The 27,086-nt window shown below is 38.5% G+C and overlaps 1 protein-coding gene across 15 annotated transcripts in view; it reads left to right on the top strand.

Moving 5' to 3' along the window:
* The window catches only part of CADPS2 (calcium dependent secretion activator 2), a 553,951-nt gene that overhangs the window by 428,753 nt on the left and 98,112 nt on the right, over positions 1 to 27,086 (top strand). For 9 of the 15 annotated variants that reach the window (XM_086691294.1, XM_086691303.1, XM_086691260.1 and 6 more), the window contains exons 15-17: positions 1,811 to 1,874; positions 4,846 to 4,969; positions 6,989 to 7,009. In XM_086691294.1, the coding sequence (XP_086547420.1) occupies positions 1,811 to 1,874; positions 4,846 to 4,969; positions 6,989 to 7,009 (209 nt within the window). The remainder of the gene's footprint in view (positions 1 to 1,810; positions 1,875 to 4,845; positions 4,970 to 6,988; positions 7,010 to 27,086) is intronic. The other 6 variants (XM_086691280.1, XM_086691291.1, XM_086691354.1 and 3 more) reach the window with 1 other exon arrangement.

Below are 27,086 nucleotides of genomic sequence, written 5' to 3' on the forward strand. Positions count from 1 at the left end.
TAAAAACCCAAAATATTTATCCTGAAAGGCAGAACAAAACTATTCCTTTCTTTTAAAACTCATTTTGTAAAGATTAATTAAGCTTCTGTGTAGTTATTTTCTGTACTTTATTGATTCAGGATTACTTGTACTCTGTAAATGTGCTGAATTATTTACACATCATGGGCAGCTAATGCTAATTCAGAACATACCCAGTGGGACCTCAGAGCCCTGAAATGCTAAATGTAATCTGGGGATCAGTAACATTCCATTCATAAAATGTGTCACCCACAGGTTAATGGAAATAAACAATAGGAAAGACAATGGGTGGATTATGCAAATACACTGAAAAGATTTAAGCAGGGGGAGGGGACTATAAGAACCCAATTTGTGTTTTATTTAAACATGGATTAAGGTTTATGGTACACAAAATGATGAAAGCTACTTTGCTAATTTGCTAATGCTCTAAAAGGCAACACTGCCCAGGAAACAAAACTATCAAAAATAAATTGGTGGTGGTTTTTGTGCACGGGAGCAGAGGGAGGAGTGAGAGAATGCATCGAGGCAAGCGTAAGTGAAGGAAATTTTTGACAGTAAATGAAATGATAAACACTGTTGTGAAGAAAAATTTGAGTGACTGGATTTATGACATTTTTTTGCATTTATCTGAAACTAATAAAAGTTTCATAAAACTAAAACCCAGCCCTAATATAAATTTAACAACTGCTTTGTGAGAAATCAGTCTTTAATCACTCTTTAATCACTCTTCAAAATTCACTCCTGTAAAATAATTTGAATTTAAAATATACGTGCTTTTAAGGAAACCTGTTCAAATTGCCTTGTGAAAACAGTAATTTCTTAGTGAGTTACATCTTAGAAGATGTGTTAACCAAGTCCCTGAATAATGGCAAAGGACATGGAAATATACAAACTTCAAGTTACTAGTGTCAAGATTTCTAATACAGATCCAAGTGGCAGCCTGTGGACAGCTCAGCTGCCTGGAGCACTTGATCTTGGGGGGGGGGGGCAGTGGTTGGGGGGGGGCGAGGTGCTTTACTGAACTGATTCAACAAAGCGAGGAGCTCCAGCAGGATGAAGTGGCCCTGACATTTTCTGCTCTTTAAGTGGAAAGTGACCTGAAGAGGGACTCCCGTGTAAAGAGCCATAAATCTGTTACCACCATGTGTCAACGAACTTCCAAGGAGCCCACTCACTCCCCCAGCTTCTGACCCTGATTTCAGAATGCTAATGTAACCTGTCCTCCAGTTGTGGGGGTGAATTAGGAATACACAGGACTGGAAAGACTGAGGATGACCCACTCTGCTGGCAAACTGCAGAGCCCCCCAAGGTTTATGTGTTTTATGTGGGGAGGTGCCACCGGCACAGAAGACAAAAAGGGAGAGCTGAAAGCCATTTTTTGTACTAGAAGTTATGACTGGTGGGGAAGGGGGGTGGTATTTCCATCTCAAGCCACACAGGTACAGGAGGAGATGGGCGAAGTCATTTTGTTGATGATAGGGCTTGATAACAACAAACCTTAAGAAATGTTTAGGGAATATGTTTTAATTATCTCTTTAATAGGACCTTTCTGAACACGTATCGTCAAAAGTGTAGAACCTTTTCATCACAGTTGACAGCCTTACTGTTTAAAGAAATTTACAGCATGAACTAGGTAAACTTCTGCTGTTAAAGTTTTTCCCAAATGGGCTGATGCTATTTTAACCAACCTTTCACTGTTCTTTAATAATGCCAAATAATAGAAGAGGGAATTATTTAGCAGTCTTGGATATTAAATGTGTGACTTTTTTTGTTCCTCCTTTTGTTTTTAAAGATACTGTTTTCCCTTTGGACGACCTGAGGGTGCTCTAAAAGCTACGCTTTCGTTACTCGAAAGGGTATGTTTGAACACTACTTTGTAAACACTATTTGCACTCTTAGTGGCTGTGTATTTTAGTTACTAACCCAGGCAGATAAGCCCATTCCTCGCAAGTGTGTTCCCTGAGGCTGTTGGTCACATTTCATCACTTTGTCATCTGCTCTTACTACAACTCCTTCTATTGACTATTTCTTCCTGTCCGAAACCTTTCTGAAGCCCACCCCGGCCATCCTGTGCCGAGTGGATGGCATCTTGGTAGTATCCATTTTCCCCACCTCTTTCTTTCCCTCATGAGATTTTCTAGTCAAGTATAATTATGTTTTTCAGACTTGATTGTTGTCTTTTATTACCACCCTCCACCCCGACTTATTTGAACTTCTGTCATGTTTGTCACACCTATAAGAGTTTATCACTTAGTATTTACAAACATATCATGCCTTTCATTCTAAATCTCAGAATTCACTTCAACTTATGTTACTTTAAATGAATACACAAATGGAAGAAATTCATTTTCCCTCAGCTAAATAGCAAACAAGGCTTTCATATCCACGCTAAAATAACTTACTAGTGAAAATACATTCTTCACTCCTGTTTTTGTGGCAGACTAAATTTGAAAGGGAAGAATCATTTTGATATATTTATAAAACTATATGCTGGGTGGATCCTAACAGTTAAGCAATGTGGGCAATTCCTTTTCCTTATCGGTATTAGAAACAATTTCTAAGGATCATTTATAGCTCATGATTTGAATGTTCTGGTCCTGATTTATTGACTTCAAACACTTGGTCTTGCCCACTTTCCTGCCAAATGAATTCTAGGTTGTTTATTAGCACTTCTATTAAAAGCAAAAAGGGATTTCACGGATTTGAGCACTTGGAAGATGAGGGCTAGAACTGATGAATGTAATGAGATCTTTGGATTATACATTGGTTTCCGCTGTATATCCCTGTCTTATTGTTCCCTGTGCATCATGTGATAGAAATATTATTATAGTAGTGACCTGTTTTATTTGAACTTTTATAATAAAGCTGCATGTAACCTAGGCTTTTCAAAGTATTCATTTCATCCAGTTCATTAAGGTATCATAGAAAAGATAAAATCTTTACAGAGAGCTTTACTTTTGGAATGGCATCCCATCCTGGGGACCTAATACAACCTGTCTGTGTTCCGGTTTCCACGGTGGAGCCTCCATCCTCCCCCCATCATGGAAGAGTTAGTAATAGCAGAGATGCTCTCACGCCCTGACAGGCGGCGGGATGAACAGTGACCTTTTTCCCAGTTATAGTCGCTAATCATGTCTCTTGCTGAACTGAGACAGAAATGGGAGGGCCCCTTCTTCATTTTCACGTCTCTGTATTTATTGACATCTTAGAAAAAATAAATCTCCATGTGAATTCTTCATACTTATTATGCCTTGGAAGAAATGGAGAAGATACAGGAGACAAGCTGGGTCTCTCTTTCGCACTTGCGCCCTAACATTGCCCTTTGCCAGGAAAGAGGATACAGTTCCTTCCATTCCAAATTAAATACCCAGCTCCTGGATACTATGAACTATAACCCAATTTCATTCCTGGACTCGTCTCTGTAACAGACCATATACATTCTAATTTCAGCAGCTCTATTATTTAAAAGTGTACCACCAGGGGAAGGCCTGATAGTAAAGTTCATCATTCTGCGTGTGGGACAAAATTAATATTAAATTTAAATCTTACTAATAATCACATTAAAAATAATAGTACACGTTAAAGCTTTTTTTTTTTTTTTTTTACTATGAGCTGAAGGGTTTTTCTGCCTATAAAGACTCTGATGTGTAGTTCTAATTAAAGTTCCAGATACGTGTAAAATATGTTAAAAATTTTTAATATGAAACTATGAAGAATAATTGAATTTGATGGGAAGGACGTTTTTCAGTGATAAAGTTTGCTGTTTTGAAAAGGAAACCTTGCCTGACAAAATTAAAATATGTTGTGAAAGACCACCAGTGCTTAAGTGGTTGAATAAATTTGAGATTATAAAATCCTTCGTGCCGAGGCTGATCAAAAGAGAATGAAGTAATAAAGCATGGATGTTTTCATGCTCTTTTGATGATTCTTTAAGGTGAAAGACTAATAGAATAGTAAGAATACTTACTGTTCTTGTCTTCTTTATACTCACGTTTTGCCATATATTTTATAATTTGAATATAAGCAAAACCAGAAAAGCTGCATTAAATATATGGAAAAATAGATCTGGACTAATGGTATAATCAAAACTGACTGTAAGCAATTTTATCACTGAAAAAGTTTTAAGGAAAATTATCAATGAGTCATTATAAAAGTGCTTAAATACATAATATCTTGAATTCTGGATATGATTGCATTTTTGCCTTGCCAATAATAATACTTATAAAGGAAAAAAAATCTAAAAATACAGTTAAGAACTCAACAGAAAATAATCTGTTCTTTTTAATTTCAGAAAGTTTCTGTGTGTTTTAACACAGAAATGCCATTCATTTCACTAAAACAAAAGATTTTTTTCCCTCTCAGCAGATCACAGGAATTAGTTTGTGAGAATTAGAGATCTTGATTTTTATAGAGCTCAAAAACAGTGCTTGTTATTAATGGAACTTTGTTACTGTTTTCATATATATCGCTCAAAAGATTTAAAGCATTTAAATTAGGGATGTGCAAGAGAAACTTTATTGCTTGTCCCAAGGACTATAATCCTGATCTGAAACAGCTGCTCTAACGGTGTCCTGGGCCCCTGGAGGAAAAGTGACAGTCCTCACACTGAATGGTGGTTTGGCCTAGGGGAGGTTTTGATGTGCATAAATGAGGCTTAGACAGGAGGAGCCAAGATTGGAGGATTATGTTCCCAGTTGTGATGTGCCGACTCATTACTTTCCCTCAATGTTACCTAGGACCCCTTCCTGGTAATAGATATAGGACAATTTGTATAATTTGATTTTAGTATCTGTTTTATGCAATCTCTCCCTGTCTTCCTCTCTTTAGGTCTTAATGAAAGATATTGCCACTCCCATACCAGCAGAAGAGGTGAAAAAAGTGGTCAGAAAATGTCTCGAGAAAGCTGCCTTGATCAATTACACCAGACTCACAGAATATGCCAAAATAGAAGGTCAGTGCAGTGAGCAATTGCCGAAGTGGCAGTGAGAGCCAACAATGCCTATTAACTGAATTTTCTGTGAGAAGTTCTTTCCTTTCCTGAACAAACCTGTACCGTGGCAAAGGGAAATGTCTCATTAAAATCTCAGCTGGTGAACTGAAGAGCTTTTTCCTATTCATTGCTTTAATATGCCTCCTGGGACTCTGCTTGAATGAAAGACCCAGGATTCGTGCTTAAGTTGTCCTTTGTTCTTATTTTGAGTTTTCAGGGAACCAAAAGGTGTTTTCATGGGTTGTATTTTTTGACATTACCGTAAGTATGTCTAACATTTCAACTGTAGGTAGTGTCTTCTTTCCTGATCAGTAATAGTGTAGTATTACATAATTTTATTTTCTGTTCAACAGTGTTGCTCAGAGAAGGAGGAAACTTGTTGATTATGATGAGGGCCAAAATGAACTGACAGAATTCCCTGCAACTTCTCATTGCTTGCAATATATTAACACATTTGAATGATTACATCTCTTGAGAGGACTGCACTTTTTTTTTCCTCTTCCTTCAGATTTCACTCATTAAGATTACTGAGGTTTAAGATGCTTAGAAATAACTAAATTGAAATTTGTGGCAAAGACACAAAAATGGGCTTTATTGGACAATCCTTTGATATGATTAAAAATGATAGAAAGGGCCTCAAAGTTTTTGCTCCAGTTATTCATAAAACTGGCTTGTGTCATCCATGTAGCATTCACTTAGGAAAAGTTTGCAAAGTTAAATGCGTATATCTAAAAATAAAGGCAAATCCTCTGTTAGAAAAATTTTAGTAACTTTTAATATAAAATTGTACTGAATTATAAATTTGTTAATTATTGATGTGAAGATAGTTTTATCAAAAGTGGTACAATGAAAAAGATTGATTATAATTGGCTGTGTTATATCCTTTTTTTCTCTCCGAATCCGATCAAGCTAACAAGCATGCAATAACCAACCTCCTGAGTGATTAACAAAAAAGCCATCCCATCACTATAGCAACCAATATTATATCACGAGAGTAACAACATGAAACCTCCTTAGTTACCAGTTTAACATCATTAATTATGATATCATGTTGTGTTAAAGCAAAAGCAATGAATATTAGCTCATTTGGGGAAAGTAGAAGATAAACAGATTGGTTTTCACATCATGAATACTCATTCAAACAATCTTCGTGTTTTGAACATTGTTGTGAACATGGGTTGAAAGAATCATTATAAAAATAGACCTATTAAAACCTTTCAAATCTAGTAAAGGGAAAAAAGTTTGTGCACAACTTGAATAAACACAGTATTGTTTTATTCAAGTGTTTAAACTCAATCAAAAAAAAAAAAAAAAAAAACCCTATGAGAATCCTTTTGTTCTTAACTGGCCATTCCAGTTAGTATTTTTGACCATTGTGCAAGAATACCGAAAACATAGGTTATTTCTATTTTCTAGTCCTAGAGTCCATTTTAACATGGACAAATAAAATTGTCCCAGCCATGGATAACTTTTGTTAATTAGTTAGACAAACGTGTTAACACTGGTGGTCAAAAGACATAGCTGTTCCTCTGGATCACACATGAAAACAAGTCTGTGTTAGAGAAAATCCTATTCTGGGACCAAATAAACAGTGAGCAGGGAGCTCTCATAGCTCTTTCCTTTCTGGAGTCATCTGTCTCTTACTTCTAGTCTACTGTGAGAATATTCTAGAAAATGGATCCTAGGAATCTAGGTGGGACTACTGAGCAGTCTCCATTTTCAGAAAAACAAAATGCATGCTTATTATATGAGAAAACGTCTGTGCATTTCATTTTCTCCCTTCCTTCCCACCCCCTTTTGTGTATGTCAAAAAATAAAGCGCTTTTTGCTTTATGCTCAGGATCAGACCAAGAACAAAATCAAATTTAAGTTAGATATAGGAAGTGGGCCACTTTTCTTTGCTTAATTGACTTTCTGCATTATGTGAGCAACATGGGTAGAGTCTGCTTTTTTCCTAAATTGTCTTTTCTTATGTTTTAGGCCCAGCAGAAAAGGAAGCAGGTAATGGATGTTTGTGCATGCACGTGCTGTTGTTTCTATTGTGGCGTGATGTTTGATATTGATGAATAGCTGTCTGCTTTTCAGGGCTCCTATTAGATGACTTTGATTAAGATACTGAAAATACTTTCATTTTGGGAGAACTATTGTTAATGCTCTGTAGGTAAAATACAGGCCGTTTATCTCTGTTAAAGTTCAGCAGCGTTTTTTATACGAAGTCAAAGCCAAAAATTGGAGGCTGTATTAATGTTTTAAGCATGGACATTAATCTTATTTGGAAGCTGTAGCCAATATTTGGAGGGCTCTTACAGCTAGAGAAGAGGACCATCTCTCCTTTATCACTGCTGAAAAATAACACAGTGAAAAGCATAAATGCTATTAAATAAGAAGTAAGAAGCTCTTAACTTTGAAAGTTGCTAATCAGAGGAATGAGCAGGGATTATGAAGTCCTAGTCTCAGGAAATTGCTAGGAAAGTGTTCTCCGGATCTCTGAATTTTTAAAGGTTTTTTTACTTTTCTCTTATGCCACTTATCACAGTTGTAATTAATTTAATTATGTGCTGTTATCTGTTTATCTTGTCTGTCTCTTCTTTAGCCCCTTGCCGGCAGGGTCTTTATGGACTGTGTTTACTGTTGCATCCTGGCACCCAGCCCTGCACCACTGGCCCCAAGTAGGCTCTCGGTACTTTGGAGAGAGAGGAGAGCTTAGCTAGTTAGGTTCATCCCTGGGCTCTTGCCCCATGGAACTTTCTAGTCCGAGTTTCCCTGTCATGTTTAAAGCCTACATGCAGTGTTATAGACAAGTTTGGGCTGGTTTTAACTGAAGTCTTCGACTAAAGGGTTCTCTTTCTGTTTTCCTAACTCTTTCCATTCTGTTTCAGCATTTGACCCCAGAAAGTGTGAGGAACAAAACACTCTGAGCCAGGAAAGGGGAAGGAACACGATGACCACTAAAGTGCACTTTTGAGACTACCATCACTTCTTAAGACAGCCCATTGTAATAGCAACAGTCCTGTTCTCTTTAACAAACTTCTTCAAAATCTCTTAGGGCATTTCATCCACTGCAGTGTTCCTGTAGTGAAAATAGGTTTTTATATAGTTGACACACAGGAAGTCTGGGGTTGTTAGGGCTTTCCCACTGACACAGAGTAAATAAATCAGCCAGCTGGGACTTGCATCAGGTGTCCTGATCCCCAGCCTACCAAGGCTATGCTCCTTCCCCTGTGAAATATGAGGAAGTCACAGCACGTCTTCATGAAGGTTGAAGTGGAGGGACCATGTAGAGTTGCATACATTCCCATTAAAAAGAGGAGAGAACGAGAAAGTTGCTGTCCCTCATGTACCTCACTTCCAGACAGAAGCCTTCCCTTCACGCATTTCTGGCATCCATAGGACTGTTCAACTCTAGAGGCTGATGAGGCTAGGAAAAATACTTTCCTTAAAATTAAATTCTAAGAGGGGCACCCGGCTGGCTCAGTCGGTGGAACATGTGACTCTTGATCTCAGGGTTGTGAGTTTGAGCCCTACTTTGGGTGTAGAGATTACTTAAAAATCTTAAAAAAAAAAAAAAAAAAAAAAAAAAAGGCAGGCCCAGATGGAAGAGAGAGAAAAATCAGTGTATAGTCTAGATGATTTCAGTGGATTGAAGGGATAGTTAATCTCAGTTGAAGAATGTTGTGAAATAATAAAAGAGAGGTTTTTAAAAAAAAAAAATGTAGTTCTATTTCTTTGGTTGCATTTGGTAGCAAGTTTAAGAGAGTTACCTAATGTTCTTGGGGGTGTAAATGACTCAAAGTGAGAATGTCAGTTACATGTGTAAGAGCTCAAATGCTTCCAAGCAGTATTCTCTTGGGCATTATGATAATTTTCCTCAGTTAGTTTGTACCGTGTAGACAAGAGTTGAATTCTGCCCAAGATTGGTCTTCATTTTGTCATCTGTTGACAGTTCCCTCAGAGGTTTTGTTTTTGTTTTTGTTTTTGTTTTATTTACTCTGCTTCATTAGTTCCTAAAACAACTGTAGAAAACAGATATTTCATAGAAGAGGTAACCAAGACTATAGAAAAAGTCCGTAACTTTCACAAAGGTGTGCTGTTGTTATTCAATTCAGCAGACATGAGATTTGTACCCGTGCCTCTCAGATATGGAGCGTGTTCTGTCCACTGGTTGCCCTGCCTCTGGGGCTGTCCGATTCTGAGGCACAGTGCAAGAGCCAAGGGGTCACTTTTTCCAAAAGTATAGATATTTACTTAATAGTAAGAGCAAACACTCATTAGTAGGAACTGTTTTAAGCACTTTGCATGTGTCCATTCGTCCTTTACAATAAATATTTCTATTACTGCTTTTTTAGGAAACTGAAGCAGAGAAGTCACTAATCATACATCCAGAGACCACTAGGAAGCAGGAGATTAGAACACAGTGTCTCCCTTTCAAACTGTCATTTTATTTTCCTTGGTCTTTCTCCCTCCCTTTTCTTAGTGAGCCTGTGTAGTTAAGTTTGTACTCAGTTAAACTGCATGGGCATTTGAAAGGAGGTCTGGAGCGGTGCGGTTCATAGAATTATGATGGAAGCTGTAGATATAACTTAAAATTTTCTAGTAATCGCATTAAAGAGGTAAAAAATGGAAAATTAATTTTAATAATAGTTTTTTAACCCAATATATCTAAAATATTCCTTTAAAGTATATTCAATATAGAAAATTGAGATATTTTACAATATTTTTTCATATGTAGTCCTTGAAATCTGGTGTGTATTTTTACTAGCACATTTTGTCGCCCCATTTCAAGTACTTGTTTACCACATGTGACTATGGCTGCGGAATTAATCTGACAGCACAGATCCCATGGTAAGGCTAGGAACTGACTCCAAAATCCGAAGCTTTTTGTTTTTACGCTCACATATCTCACAGCGTCAGGTGTTGAAAGGGATTAAAATTTGCAACCTTGCCCCCCCGCCCAGCCCATACGTAGCCTCTTTTTCCCTCCCCTATTTTATTTTTCTCTGCAGCACTTGTATTCTAGCACATGATATGGTTCATTCATCCTACTCTTGTCCTAGAGTGGTAGCTCCACCAGGGCAGGACTTTCGTATTTTAGTAGCTGCTGTATCTCCAGTGCCTGAAAAAGGTGCCTGGCACATGTTTGGTACTCAATAAATATTTGTTGAATAAATGAATGAGTTTATGGCACAGAATGATCAAGCTATTTATAGCAGAGAGAACATGTATAAACTGGCAAGCTGGCTTACAAAAGGTCATTCAGATCAATCACTAAATAATCAGAAATATGAGAGCAAAAACTAACCACTTAAAAATAACAAGATTGGAGGGGCACCTGGGTGGCTCAGTTAGTTTAGCATCCAAATTTGGCTTAGGTCATGATCTCGCAAGTGATGAGTGGGTGAGAGCCTCGCCTCGGGCTCTGTGACAGCTCAGAGCCTGGAGCCTGCTTCAGTTTCTCTGTCTCCCGCTCTCTCTGCCCCTCTCTGCCCTCTCCCGCTTATGCTCTCTCTCTAAAAAATAAACATACATTAAAAAAGGTTTTTTAAATAACAAGATTGGACAAATTAAACCAGAATTCCATGCTCTTACCATGGGTGTGGGACACTAACCCTGGATCACAGCAGCCAGAGGTGATGGAGAACAGTGGCGTTAACAGTAGTTAGCATTCTAACCTGTTTCAGTTGTTTCCATAATTCAACATATGCTCAGTTGGACTTCTAGTTCTCTTCCATCCTTGGGAATTCTTCCCATTCTCCATCAGCAGCACGTATTTGCAGAAAAAAGGAATTTTACAACTTTGTAATAAATGAAATAAACGACCTCTCTCTAAATGTCTTCTTTCCTTCTTAGGATATCTTTGCATTTGTTTCATGAGAACAGAGTTCATTTTGAGAACTTAATATTTCTACAAGGCATTTTTTTTTAATCTTAAGAAATATCTGAGAGCTACACGGTTGCAAAAATCAACTGGTGCTCTTCCTCGATTTAATTTTATCACTACTGTGCATTTAACAATAAGATCATTTTTACAGTATTTATAGTCTAGGGTTCAAAAAGGTACTGCAACTTCATCTTCCTAATTGTGTCTTTTTTTAAATTTAAATCACATACCTTTTTGATGCAAACTAGCTCTTTTTAAAGGAGAATCAATTCCTTACTTCAGGGAGTTTCTTATAGACAAGAACAGCAGTCTAGTAACAGTCCCTGCTATCTCCTGAAAACTACGTATCATATGAGGGCTTATGATAAAAGAGAGAGACGGCTCATTAGAGCTTGCCTTGACCTAAGATCTTTTGCATAGACTTGGTAGCTAGGCTTATTGTGAATCTCAAAACATGGAGGTGCCCTAAACAAAAGGTAGCATGGAATGAACAGGCAAGAGCTTTGTGCACTGAGGATCTGTCTGGGCCCTTTGGTTGCCAGGTTCCCAGGTCTAACCCCCAAGTGCTCTCATTTTCAAAGTCTCGGTTGAACAGGTAGAGATGCTTTCCCAGAGGGCCACACTGCTTGCTTTCTTTGAGAGAAGTTGCACTTTGGCAGGCCTTACGTCATTAGGATGTGTTTGCCATCTGGGTGGCATTTTAATTTAGCGCTCCACTGTCAAGAGTATAGCGATAAATAATAAATAAAATCCGTTCTTAAGTGTATGTGTGTGTAGAAGTTGAGTAGATCAAAAGCATACTTGATGATAATATTTTTTTGTCAGTGAATAATTTCTTACTAATATTTCTAGGATAACATAACCATTTTCTCTCATAAAAGCTATATTTTCTTATAAATTTGATTTTAAAAATTTTGAATATTATATGTTATGATGAATTCAGGTTACTGATATCTCTAAATAATAGTCCTGAAATTTTGCATTCCCATAAGAATTGACAGTACTCTGCAGGAAGTGATTTGTGTATTAGAAGAAACAATTCTCACCTTAAAAACTATAAAGCAAAGTTGAAGAATTAAAGAATTTTTTTGTAGCCTTTGTTAGCGTGGCTTGGATAGTAGGACTTTGGCACGAAAACCTTTATGATCATTTGTGCTTCTGAGTCACCTGATGACTTACAAACAAATTGAAAAATGTAATTTCTGACTCTAAAAGAGAATATCTTATTGTTGTCTTCAAAATGTTTGAGAAAATTAAATCTATAAAGAGCTTTTAGTTTATAAAACTATGTATGTAGCGTAAACATTTGCTGCTTGAGCTACGCCATCTGGATAGGGACCAACTTAAAATTTATTTTTGTACTATATACAGAGAAAAAGTATTTTTCAGATGATCAGTGGACTCTTTAAATTATCTGAGAAGATAAATTTTTCTGATAGCTCTAAGTGACTTTTATTCCATTATCTAATATGCATCGGATGTTAATTTTAAATTATTTTTTCAACATGTTCCCATCAATATGTTGAGTTAAATGTTTTTAACACCCACTTCCTTGCTACCCCAGTAGTCTCATTCTATAGGTCATATATACCAGAAAATATTATGACCATATTCTCTTTTCAGTACTATGTAAGTAATACGAATTTACTTTGGCCATTTCTACATCTAATTTGGAATGAATGAGGATTTGTAATATGTTTATTTGCTTCAGCTTTTTTCCCACCACCTCACTAACCTCACAAGATAGCAGCCCCACACTGGATAATTTGTGTTCACACCAGTTAGTTAACTCATGACAGTGTTGACAAATTAATTCCTATGAATCAAGAGATGTTTGGGGGACAAACAGGAGTTGCAGGGATTATTGACAAGAAGAGGCAAATGAAGACTTTGGCTTCCATCCGACAGGGCTTTCCAGCTGTGCATGTACCTTCAGTCAGCTCAAGACAGACTTAAGACAGGAAGAGTGTGCTGTGCAGTTGTACAGTGGCTGTCTGCACACTCAGGTGACCAACTAAGAGAAAAGTCAACTGAGGACACAAGGAGCACCCTGTATACCAGTGACAGTATGATGGTAATGCTTGGAACCCCTCTCAGGACCACTGCACGTACTACCCACAGCTTTAGTGACCAAAGGACAAGGGTTCTGTCAACTCCAGACAAACCATGGAGACACTTAAGGACACTTGGCACTCTCTCCTCTGATATTGGTTCTGTCTGCATTTCATTAATATTCTTCTTGATTCGTTTGTGTTTAATTGTGAGGAAGCATTAGTATCTGTCACTCTGTTAAAAACAACTGCTGGGGCGCCTGGGTGGCGCAGTCGGTTAAGCGTCCGACTTCAGCCAGGTCACGATCTCGCGGTCTGTGAGTTCGAGCCCCGCATCAGGCTCTGGGCTGATGGCTCAGAGCCTGGAGCCTGTTTCCGATTCTGTGTCTCCCTCTCTCTCTGACCCTCCCCCGTTCATGCTCTGTCTCTCCCTGTCCCAAAAATAAATAAACGTTGAAAAAAAAAAAATTAAAAAAAAAAAAAAAACAACTGCTGACAGTACCGTCCTGCTGCCTCTGGTTATGACTTCTCACCCTTTACGTTGGAGTTAATATTGCCAACACTGGATGATTCGTCGCACCTCCACTGAGGTGTTCTGTGACCAAATGGAGTGGCATCTGTCCTTGATTCACAGTCTTTGTCGTGAGTCATCCACCATTTCCTTCTTTGTTTTTGTAGTAGAAGTTATAATGGATAAGGAGAGTCTCAGTCAGGGATGGTCATAGCTAATCCCATATTCAAGGTGAAGCTTGACTCAATCTTGATTGATGTTCTCTTTCCAAATCAGGCTATCACAGGAATTTGATCTTCAGTTTAAATGACAGCTAAGTTTAGGGTATTCGAGGGCAGTCCCTTCTTTTCCACCTTGGAAGCATAGTAATCCTCAGCTCTGTAGGCTCTATACCTATAAACTTCTTGGCATCCCCACCCACCCAGGTCTCCTGTTCTCCAGCATCAAGGGATGAGGTATCTTCCTCTTCAAGGTAGACTCATCCAACCTGTGATATTGATCTCAATTGCACCTACTTCTTTTTGGGTGGAATTTACTCCATCATATCTCTCTTCTTTCTCCTGTGGTTAGTTCCCCCATCTTCCTTCTACATACTTCATTTCCATCTATAACCATGGTATCTCCATAAATAAAGCAGCTTTACCCTGATCTTCCATTGCTTGCCATCTGCCATCCAAAGAGCAGCTTATGCTCACATTCATTTCAGTCACCTTCACTTCACTTGTCTGCTCCAACGAGTTTGGTTGCCAGTCCCCAGTCTGTCTTGTGGAGAGTTCTAGCCTGGAGTATGGCTGAGCAGAGAGGGAGTGAAGGGTCGTTGCCTTGAGACCATCAGTTCCTTTTGCCTTTGGAGTTGGTAGCAGTAGGCCAGATGGCTGTTATCTGTGGCTTTATCAAAACTGGGCCCAGCTGTGCTGCCATGAGCTGAAAACTGGAATGAGCTGAGCCACTCTCAGGCAGTCATGCCTTCAGTCCTCTGTATCCCAACGTCTAGCCTAGTGGTTTACAACCTAAGGAGACTTTTGGTCAAGTACTGCAGCTTTGAATCTAGCAGATTAACAGTGAATCCATGTCCTTAGAAGTTGCCTAATGGGTTAGTAGCAAAAGGAAATTAGTAGTAGTATTGGTCTTGTATTCTGGGATCCTCTACTCCAAAGCCTAAGTTTCTCTGTCCTCAAAGGACACACAGGCAAGCACCTGCCTATCATTCCATCCTGAGTTTCTCCAATGACCATGAGCTTTCAAGTCAAAATGGACTCCTGAGGAGTTACAGCCCCTTATAAAAGACAGTAAACTAAATGATATGTGTCATCTAGAACTTACTATTCTTAGGAGCAAAAATTTACCTTAAGCGTAATATACTCAAGGATATATTGGAAGATTCTAGAAATATGCAGGAACAAGAAGTCAGAAACCAATTGGAAATATTGAATATGAAACATTAGGTATGAAAATAATATGGTAAGAAACATTGGATACAGGATGAATACAGCTGGAGAGCTTGTCATCTGGGAGATTAGTGAGAGCAGCAGGAAAGGTGAAGATGTAGACAGTGTAAAAAGAAAGCAAAGTGATGTGGAGAATAGAAAGAGTAAGATAGACTTCCATCAGACTGGTTATGAAAAAAATTCAGGTAAATATAATATGAAAAATAACTAGAGACACAAGAGGTATAGAAAATAATGGAAGAGTATTATGAACAAAGACAAAAATTGAAAGTCTAGATGAAATTGATTACATTTCTTGAAAACCTATATTGGTGTGGTCAAGACAAGAAATGAGACTCAGGCTATTAAGTTTTAAAGTAATTGAAATGGTTGTGAAAACCCTCCCTTTCCCAGATCCCTAAGCCTGGTTGGTTTTGGAGGTGAGTTCTACCATATTTTTAAGGAAAAACTCCTATCCAAAATAAGTTCAGTGAAGTGGAAAATGAATGAATCCTGTCCAGTCCATTTCATGAGGCAAATACAATCTTAATTTCCATACCTGGTAAAGGCAGTAGAACAAAAGAACGTTATTACAGGCCCATTTCATTGTGAGCCTATATATGCAAAACCCCTAAGTATAAGCCTACAGAATCCAACAGTTTATTGGGAAAATAATCAACGGGGTTTATCCCAGAAATATAAAAGGAGTTCAGCATTAGCAAACAAACTAAAAGCAAAAATCCTACCTCAAGAGACGTAAAAAAAAAAAAAGTATGTGGAAAATTATACTGTGAGCATCTTGGAATTTCTTAGCTTTATAAAACCCATATGGAAAAAAAACCTACACCAAATGTTTTACATAATGAAGGAAGTTAGAGGCATTCCCACTAGGGTTTGTGATAGTTACTTCCAGTATCGTCACAACACTGGGAGTCTTGGACAGCATGAAAGAAATGAAAAAAGTAAATCCAAAGAATGGAAAGAGGAGATAAAACCATCATTGCAGATGAAATGACCATCTGCCTAGAAAATCCAACAGGATCTACATAGAACCTTTTATATGTAAGTGTTCAGCCAGGTTGCCAGCTATAAAATCAGCCTGCTAAAATCCATAGCCTCTCTCTACACCAGTAGTTCTCGAATAATTTAGTCTCACAAACTTAGTACACTCTAAAAATTCAGATCCCAAAAAGCTTTTGTTCAGATAGGTTGTTTACCAGTATTTACCATACTAGAAGAAAAACATAGAGAAATTCATAAAATATTACTCTTTACAAATAGCAATAGCAAACCCATTACCTGTCAACATAAATAGCTTTATAAAAAATTTTTTGCACACCTCTTTAATGGCTGTCTTCATAGAAGACAGCTGGATTCTCATAGGCACTTCACACTGAGTCTATGACAATATGTTATTTTGGTTGATACATGTTTTTTAAAAATCGACATATACTGATCTGCAGTGGGAAAAGGGGAAAGTATTTTAATAGACTTTTTAGATAATTGTGGGTTTTCTTCTGTGTTATACTAAAGCTTGGCAAGTGATAATTTCTTATGGGTTAATTGCAATGTCGAATCTGAAAGCCTATCAATGAATTTTTCATGCTATTAAATCCAGTTGGTTCATCATGTACTTTGAATGCGTTTTTCACCATGCATGATTTTTTAACACCATGTACTAATCATTTGGTCCACTGAGTTAAGATACTCTTAGTGTTAACAAGTATAATAAAGTCACCCTTGTTAATATCATCAGAAAAGTCTCAAAGCCTTGGGAAGCTGTCAAGTGCATGACAGATACAGGCTTACTAAAATTCTAATTTTCCTTGAAAGCTTTAATTTTATCATTAGCAACAAATACTATTTAAGTGACAGGTACTTAATTTTTCAGAAAACGTCTACCAAATATCCCCAAGTCTGAATAACCATATTTTTGTCCATCGGTAGGCTTTTCAACTAAAAAATGGTTCTCTGAAAATAAAACAGTTCAGCCTAGACTGAAACAAGCACACACTTTTACTTTAGACAATCATTACGCTTCAGTATGCAGATGTGCCTAATACCAAGTTCTCATTTTGTCACAGACGATATTTAAAAATGTATACTCAAGGGGAGAGATTCAATAAAATGGGTGGTTTTTTTTTTTTACTGTTTTATCAAGGACTTTTGTATGTAAAACTGGCTTTTTTCTTGCATGCACGGGGGTAAAGAACCCAGTGATTATAATTTAGCACCACAGCCTTGATTCATGCTAAGGTAACAAGAGTTTTACCTGCCACTGCTTTTGTACCATCACTGTGAAGATTAACTAAGTCAAAAAGGCAAAAACATTTCAGTATTATTATGAAAATACTTTTGCACTCACAGATCCCTGAAAGGTCCTGGGGATCTGCGGTGGTCTGCAAACCACAGTCAGAGAACCACTGCCTAGAAACCACTAACCACCATCAGTTAACTGCCTAGAAAATATTAACCAAAAGTATCTTTTACAGTAACCACCAAACATCCAGGAATTAACTTTGCCAAAAACATGCAAAACTTCCTAGACCTCTAAAGAAAATTTTGAAACTCAGAGGTCATAAAGAGAGATCTAAATAGATGTAAGATAGTCCTTGCCCTTAAGAGAGAGGACTTGACAGTATGATATTTAAACTCTCCCCCCAAATGTATAAATTAATTGCAGTGTCTGTTGGAATTCCAGAGGTTTTTTTTTTAAGAACGTGATAAATTGAAAATATAAGTGGAAGAATAAAGGATACTGAATAAGTCAACTTAAAATAAAACGCATGGAGACTTGCCTTGGCCGACACTAAGATTACAAAACTATCACCAAAGCCTGTGAAGAAGAGTCTACAGGCTCATGTACCGATGGGAGCCTGCTGTGCTTCATCCATAATAAAACGGACCATAAACCAGTGGGGAAAGGATGGACTGTTTCGAAGATGATGCTAGAAAGAAGGGCTTACTAAATGGACAAAAAATAAACAATCCCTTTCTGGTGGAAGCATGGCCTCCAGAGAGATCAGAAACCTCAATGTAATGAAGAAAATGTCTACTGCTATGGATTTAGTGTTTCTCTTTATTTTTTTGAAAGTTTGAGAGCGAACGAGTCGGGAGAGGAAGAGAGAATCGCAGGCAGGCCCCAAGCTATCAGCTCAAAGCCCAGCGTGGGGCTTGATCTCACAACCACGAGATCATAACCTGAGCCAAAGTCAAAAGTTAGACGCTTAACTGACTGAGCCACCCAGGCTCCCTGGTATTTCTCTTTTTTTTTTTTAATTTTTTTTTTTCAACGTTTATTTATTTTTGGGACAGAGAGAGACAGAGCATGAACGGGGGAGGGGCAGAGAGAGAGGGAGACACAGAATCGGAAACAGGCTCCAGGCTCTGAGCCATCAGCCCAGAGCCTGACGCGGGGCTCGAACTCACGGACCGCGAGATCGTGACCTGGTCGAAGTCGGACGCTTAACCGACTGCGCCACCCAGGCGCCCCTTCATTTTCTACATAGAATTGTCAGCTAACCATCTATCCTTGAGAAAAATACTTGACCGCTCTGAAATGATGCCCTGAAAGCTTCCATGAATCCTACTGATTCCCAGTTGCAAGAGAGAAAAGATTCAGAAGATAATATAAGGGAGCTACACAAAATAATGCATCAAGAGTACTTAATTGAATATATCCCAGATTGCCCACGAGCTGGAAAAACATTATCTTCCCCCAAAACCTTCTCTTTGATGAATATTTGCCTTCTGTAGAAATTCTTAACCAGAACATAAGCACCTCCTGAGAAAAACCAAGCATTTATGTAATGTCTCCTTCAGTGTGCCCCTTACCAGGAATTATTCCCTCAGCCATGATCTCTAACACTCTGAACAGCTCTTGCTAAAGCCTTCTCTCCTTCCTCCAAAGATGCATGGAAATCTCATTACAAGTGTTCAACACCTGTTCCCTAAAAGGTCTCAAAAAGGATGTCAGTTTACTCAGCTCACTTGACAATGTGTCATGTTTTATTTTTTTTTTTTACTTTCACATGGAATGTGGTGCACAGATAAATGCAGCCTTGGAATAGCAAGTTTTCTTATGAGCCATTTGGTAGAATTTATCATTCTCTAAATCCATAGTTTGAAACCCACTGATTGGTGACCTTTTCATTTATTTACTAACGTGTGTCAACAGGTAAACCAAGTGACATATAGCCCTGTGGCTCCTGCAGCACCTTGTTAATCTGAGTAGTTTAGATGTATTAAAAAGTCTTTTCCAGTTGGACAAAACCAGAGTAATGCAAACTGACAGATTTCACCTCTTGATAGCTCAATAGAGTTTGTAAGTACTCGGAGCCTGGACAGGTGAATAGTTTTAGAAATCAGAGGTTATTACCTATCGGCCGTAACTATATGACCTATAAGTGGCCATATAGCTTCAAGAGCTAAATTAAAAGGCCTAATGAGTGTCTGTAATGCCAGATCCTTTTTTATTTCAAAAGGATAAACCTGTAAAAATACCCCAGAGGCATTTTGTTTACACACATTTTCACAGTGGCTGGCAGACCCAGGATGTTAAAATTGTAGAAACATTCAAGATATCACCAAGCCCAACCCACCTCTCTACACCTGGTCTTTACACTTGTCCAAGTAGGAGACATTCTCCAAATCTAAGCATCAGATATCACCACTAACGCATTAGTTGGCTGCCCTACCCCATCTTGTTTATATCTCAAAGGAGACAGAGATACATACAGACATCAAGATCTTTGACTCATTTCTTAGTACCCAAGGCTACAAATCTTTTCAAAATAGATCTTTCATACTGTTCTCTTTCCTTCTTCAGCTTGCCTCCCACTGGCCAGCCTCTGCAGTCCTGACTTTTCACCCTCCTCATTGCCCGTCATCACCACTACCTCTGGGATCCTGCTTTGCCTGACTGTTCACGGGCAGACCTTCTCCCTGAGAATGAAAGAGAGTTTAAGGGGCAGGAGGAGGATGGGAGAGTGGAGGTGTGATGGTACTTCTTTGACGTGTGAATGTAACAAATGACCAAGAAAACGCTACTTTAAGTAAATGTAATTAGAAGACAAGAACTAGGCATGAAATTTAAGATGCTATAGCCCTTAATTATGTGATAATTTAGTACTGGCCTGGCAGTTACTATAACTGAGATCAATTTCTGAATCTGAATTCTGTTGAGAGGATAAGGAGCACTGAAACCAAGGAGACCATTTATCAGTTTCAGCTGCTGAATATATATCAGTGTGTGTGAGATATATGTATGATAGATGTATAGGCTATATAACGGGATAGATACAAAGACCAGTCTTTAGGAAAACCCCTGTTACACAGTTAGGCAGAATTCTCCATGGAAAAATTTTATGCTGTCATTAAAATCCTGCAACATATTTCTAACCAGAGCTAAACAGAGTTAAATAAACATTGCAGAAAGTTTTTTTTCTCTGTCAAGCCTTCATAGTCCTCTCAGCCAGCAATCCTATGAAGATATTTTTTTTTCCTGTGAGATCCTGGATCTTCCTTCTTCACAAACTTGAAAGCCAGCGTCACAATAGTTAAAAAGACAACTCTATTTTTTTAAAACTTTTAAGCTCTATTTTTTTAAATCCGAAGTAGGCTCCAGGTTCTGAGCTGTCAGCACAGAGACCTATGCAGGGCTCAAACTCACCAACCATGAGATCATGACCTGAGCCGAAGTCAGATGCTCAACTGACTGAGCCACCCAGGCGCCCCTAAAAGGACAACTTTAATAAAATCAAGCCAAGGTGTCTGTGTTTCTCCACTCTTACAAATCACATAACTATAAAAGCCTGTGACAATTTAAGCCTACTAATGTTTCTCTGATTCCATCACCATCACCCCTTATTTTAAGATCTTAAGAGGAGACTATGTTGCCGTATTCCTCCTGAAGAAAGTCTCACAAAACCTCACTGATGTCTACCTCACATATGTATCTTTTTATGGCCCATTACCCCTGAATCTCCACTTGTTCTTGGCTTCTGCATTTGTTCGGTTTGGGTCCATTCTGGCTGCTATGGGCCTATACTCCAGTGGCCAATCTCCTTTGATCCAGAGTTGACCATTGGCTTAAAAATGAATTTACTGAGGGGAGAGATAATCCAGGTAAAGTAGCTAATGTGACTGTCACAACAGAACAATTACTCCAAAGTGCTGTATCATTAGCATGGTTAATTCCAGAGGTATTAACTGCAACTGTTGCTTTAAATGGCAGGGTTATTAAGGAAGTTAATACCCAAGGGATTCTTGGAATTAGGCCACAGACCTATTGTTTTCAAACATCCATGGTATTAGTACTCTCAGGGATTTTAAACAGCTGTAGGGAGGCCATAACATTCCAGATATTTTCATTCACACGGAATTGTTCAAATATGTACACCATCCTACTGAATAACATGACAGAAAAGTAAGATGTGTTCAGATTCTACAGAAAAAGTCACCTTTTTTTTTCCCTAAAATGAAATTTATACAAAGAGGTAGCTTGATTTCAGGTAAACGAAATAATCTGAAGTTCCTACGGGTCACCGTGGTATATGTTTGTTTTTCATAAACACTGGTAGTTCTCAAAGTGCATTCCCCAAAGCGGCATCATTGGCAACTCCTAGGAACTTGTAGGAAATGCAGATTCTTGGGTCCCAAACAAGATCTATGGAATCTGAAATTCAGAGGGTGATGCCAGGGAATCCGTGTTTAACAAGCTCTCCGGGAGGTTCTGGTGCATGCCGAAGCTGAGAACCACAGATCTATACGGAAGCTATTCCAGTCATCGATTGCAGCGATGGATGTATTCCAGCACTCTCAAAACTGTACTAACATTTAGGTTGCCATCAGACAATCCAGGAAGGGATCCATGTTAATGCTATTCTCTTGCATTAGCTGAGAGTACCACGTCTTGGGGAGTCAGATACTGGGCAAGGTTGAGTCAGGTTGGCCCTGAAGAGTTGGGGAAGTAGAGTTTAGTTTTAGAAACTGCTTCTCCCCTAGATTCTGAGGCAGTCTTCTTAGCATGTTCTACCCTGTTTCCTCTACGTGGCTAACTCAGGAGTTCCCCCCAGAGTCATCTAGTCACGAGTTCTGAAAGTGGCAGACAGGTTTCAAGACGGAGTTTTGCCTAATAAGGAAGAATTTGCTCTCTTACCCACCTTTCGCTCTCAGGATGAGAAATCCCATGAGCATGGAGATCTGGCTGGGATTAGGACTCGAAGAAGCCTGGTCGTGTTAGGCTCTGGCACTCTCACTCACCACAGGTTGCTGTGCTAGAGCCAGAGGATAGGTCAGAAGACCTCAATAAATTTTAGACTTTCCAATTGAGTCATCAGTCTGGATCATGCAAAGTGGGAGAACATAAACACCAATAAGAGTTAAGGTTACAATTAGGGACAGACTAGAGTCAGTAGACATTCCTTGAGCCAAGGGAAATACAAATCAGAACTACTATGATGTACTACCTCACACCTGTCAGAATGACTAAAATTAACAACTCAGGCAACAGTAGATGTTGGCAAGGATGCAAAGAGGAACCCTCTTGCCCTCTTGGTGGGAATGCAAACTGGTGCAGCCACTCTGGAAAACAGTATGGAAGTTCCTCAAAAAATTAAAAATCGGATTACCCTACGACCCAGCAGTTGCAACTATGATGTATTTATCCAAAGGATACAGGAGTGCTGTTTCAAAAGGGCACGTGCACCCCAGTGTCAACAATAACCGAAGTATGGAAAGAGCCCAAATGTTGATAGACTGATGAATGCCTAAAGAAGATGTGGTATGTATATACAATGGAATATTAGCGATCAAAAGTGATGAGATCTTGCCATTTGCAACAACATGGATGGAATTGAGTATATTCTAAGCAAAATAAGTCAGAGGAAGATAAATATATGATTTCACTCATATGAGAAATTTAAGATACAAAACAGATGAACATAAAGGGAGGGAAGCAAAAATAATATAAAAACAAGGAGACAAACCATAAGAGACTCCTAAATACAGAGAACAAACTGAGGGTTGCTGGAGGGGGATGGGCTAAATGGCCGATGGGCATTAAGGAGGACACTTGTTGGGATGAGCACTGTTATATATAAGTGTTACGTATAAGTGATGAATCCCTAAATTCCATTCCTGAAATCGTGATTACACTATATGTAAAGCAGTTAGACTGCTGCTGACTTTCTCTGATCTAAAGTTTCTGACCTCACAGACTCACTAAAAGAAGCTTTTATTTCTGAAGATCTCCTTATGTTACCTATGAGCAACTTAAAGCCTTCCTATTGACGTATCTTTGATCATATTTCTTGCAAGATAATAATGCTTTTCTTGCATGTTGAGTCCACTTAATTCCCTCTGTATCAGAGCTTTATGGCAGAACTTCCTCATATTGACCAAAAACCTATGGTATAGAACTATCCTCTATACCATATAATCTGCCAAGAGAGAAAGACACATAACTTCTTTGAAGCCTGAAATATTACCTTGTTCATCATCATATCCCCTTAGTTGTTAGTAGACTACCTTCCAGGCAATAAATGTTGACTCAAATTCAGGGTCACAAAATCTGGGGATGTTGAGGAACCAGGCAAGAAATCTTAGTTCGTATATAGGAATTACTTTTTGACGTACTCTAGCTGGTTATCATGACCTAGATGCAAGGGAGAGAAGTATTATGGTAGCATTATTGCCATAGTCCCTTTATCCAACACCATCTTTATTGTTTGGTTGCAAGTATAGATATAAGTCTGTTAAGACTTAAGGTCAAATACCTTACAAATTTCTCCATATCCTATATGGGGGAAAGGGGGGACTGAAATGATCTTACTGGTCTTCTCCCCAGGTTCCCTTGCAACCTTCACTCTGAGCATCACTGTGTGTCCACCACTAAGGATTTTGACAGGAAACGGCTAGAAGGGAGGCAGCTGGGGAGAATATGCTAAGAGTATGCAATAGGGAACAGAATTAAAGCCTAAAGCCTGCTAAAGCAAAATAGTCAAGCTGTCTTCTCTACCTCCTTACCTTTTTTCTGCTGAGATATTTTCTTCAATGTACAGAGCTATAATGAAAAGGAATTGCTTTGACCAGTCAGGGAGTGTTAACTGTAGAAAATTAAAAGTGGTGCAAAATGAAGAAAGCTTGTCCCCAAGAGCAGTGCATTGAAAAGTCATCAAGCAACCTTGCTACTTTGGGCATATTTGTTTCAAATGACACTATTTGAAATGTATTACAACAATCATCAGCTTGGTGCGAAGCTTGAAGAATATAGAGACATATGTAATGCTGTGAAGATGTTACAGAAAGTGAACATTTCGAGGAGGAATTCTCAAATATTCAGTGTTCAGATTTGTAATGGAGCCATTGATAACCTTGTTATCTAATAGAGTTCTGACTATAGACATGCATTAAACTTCTTGGCTGTAGTCAAATGAGTGACAGCCAGAGATGGTATATACAGTGTACTTGATAAAAATGCTATTTATTTAAAGTATTAGAGTGGCCATTATGTTCAAGTACAAAGTTCTGCTCTTCTCAGTAAATTTAGTCTGGAAAAAATAAAATGTTTTAAACTGTTTTTAAGTTTCAGAAGGAGGGTACTCTCCAAGTTTTTACTTAAGATAGTGTCAAATGTAAAAGCTGGTTTTGACATAGTCACCTGTAAACAGAAACAAGTTTTCAGGTTCTTTCTGTGATTATTTTCCATTGTTGCATACTTGTGGCTAAGGATATGGTGACTTAATAAACTCTTCAAACCTGCAGCCATTTCAGAAGCTTCTATTGAACGTATACAGTCAGTCGAGGGTGTGTGTGATTCCTATTCAAAGAATTGAAAATTAAAAAGGATTCAGTCCTTGTGTTATTGCCGCTTACCTGACATCAGAGGTAAGATTTTAATCCATTCTCAGCCGGTATCCTGTATGACCTTGGACACCTTCTTTAACCCCTCCAAGGACTCTCTTAATATGGAAATGGGGGCCATTATTTTCTAACTTGCAGAATGGTTGTAAGGATTCAGTAAATAATGTAATAAAGAAGGTAGGAAAGTAAGTTCTTTTGTGATAATAAATTTTGTTGCCTTTCTATTTCCTTATGAAAAACACATGATATAAACATAGAAATATGTTTAACACAATCCAATGTAGAGAAAGCCCAACATTTATGTTTATAGGAAGCATAGAATTTCTTAGTTAGAAGGAATTGTAGAGATTATAGGATTTGGTGACTCTTAGCATTTGTTTAGTTTATGAACCACTTTGAGAACCTGAAAGGTATGATCCTTCTCTCCCCGCAATGCCTTCATACCCAAAACTTAGCAAATAATTTTAAGGCTGTGCCCTAAAACCTGTTCCTAATCTCTAAATCCCTTGGGTTGAGAATCCTCAACTTAATTCAATACCTTCAATCTAAAGATGAAAAAATTAAGGAATATAAGTGATATGCTCTTGAGAATTAAAAATTATTTTGATAACCCTTTTACAAATATGTCTTTCTTTAAGAATACAGCATTCATCAGATTTTTGAGCATTCTCAAACTGCAGCCACATTTCATTGGTGGACTTGCCGATTCTGTCACCCTTGTCATGTTAGTGACAGGAGCAATTTGCAGTCGTACACAAAGTTAAGTGATTTGGGTATTTACTTTTAACACAGTTTTTCCCAAAAAGGTATATTCTTGCATCGTCAATAAACTTTCATTAGTTATCTGTGATGGTCCAAAGCCTATTCAAAATATTGAGGGTACAAGATAATGAGATCTAGTTTCTGACTTGGATCTGGGCATAGACTCATAAGCCCCTAAGAGGGGAACTCGGAGGGAGGAGTAACTCATTCAGCCCTAGAACTTTAAGAAGGTCCCACATTTAAGGCAACATTAAAGTTGTTATCTTCAATGATGAGTAGGGGTTTTCTAGGCAGAGAATCCAGATGTCTTAACTCCCTGTGTGGGCAGATTTTACATGGCTTAGTTGTCTTTTTAGTTTAGAATCATTAACTGATACATATATGGCAGTCCTAAAATATATAGGACGCCCCATTGGAGACCCATTCCCTGGTTTTACAACCATGCATTCCTCATTTCCTGAGCCACACAGTCTCCAAACCTCAGAGTCATTCTCCTCTCTGGCCTGCAATTTCTAGTAACTTTCAAGGGCTTGCAAATTTGTTCTTCAAAGCATCCCTGCGCCCTCCTCTTACCATCTTCCCATAGTTCTCCATATTGCTAGACCTGACCCTTGGAATCCTGGTCACACAGCCTCACCAATCCTTCCTTTTTCTGCACAACCACAAATACATTTTCCTAAAATCAATTTAATCTGAAGCCTTGCAAAGCAACGCTTGCTGTGTTATACGTAGGATATAGTTATCCAGTGTACTTATGATCTTACTTAAAGCCTGCCACAGTCCGAGCCCAAACTCATCACCTATTATTCTCCTGCATGTTTGCACTCCAGCCAGGCAGGGGCAAAGCAGAAGTGGTAAGAGCCCACATTAAGTTCAGTTCTCCCCTTTTCCACTTGCTAGCTGTTGCACTTCATCCTTCCAGGCTTGTTTCCTTATCTGTAAGTTAGATGAAGAAATAACCAAACAAAGCTGTTAGGGAAATTAGTGTGGTGATGCATGGAAAGTGCCTGGCGCTATATGCCTGACACATAATTGACTCTCAATAAATGGTAACATTTGTAATCATTATCTTCCTCTGAAATGCACCTCTCTGTCATAGAGACATTTCTAGAAACCTGTCCTCTACCTACCAGGTCATTTGTTACTCCTTTAGGACCTGCTTCAGGTTCTGCTTACCTTCCTGCTGATTCCTCCCTCCAAACCCACCTGTTCTCGGCTGCTCTCACATCTACATTACTGCTGTGTTTGCTCTGCGTTGTTTTCAAACTTTTCTTAAGGAGCTTGTCTTTCTCATCAGACTGTAGTAGCTAGAGCTGCCCCCAAATGGAGGAGATCATTGTGCAAAGCCATGATCTCCTTGACTTCACCCTCTTTTGAGGATTTTGAAGTGATCGTGAAACAGGTGGAAGATTGGATTGTTGATGTCTAAGGATCCTTTTCAGTAGTGATTTTGGAGTCTGAGTTGTTACAGATCAGGGACATGGCTTACACCCCCTCCTCCTCACAGCTTAAGAACATGTAGGGACACTCAATTATGTGGTGTTTGGCAGACTGGCTTTCTGCTCTTGACCCCTGTCACAGACAA

Source organism: Puma concolor, chromosome A2 (assembly GCF_028749965.1).
Source record: "Puma concolor isolate L17-30 chromosome A2, mPumCon1.1.hap2, whole genome shotgun sequence".
Lineage (NCBI taxonomy): Eukaryota > Metazoa > Chordata > Mammalia > Carnivora > Felidae > Puma > Puma concolor.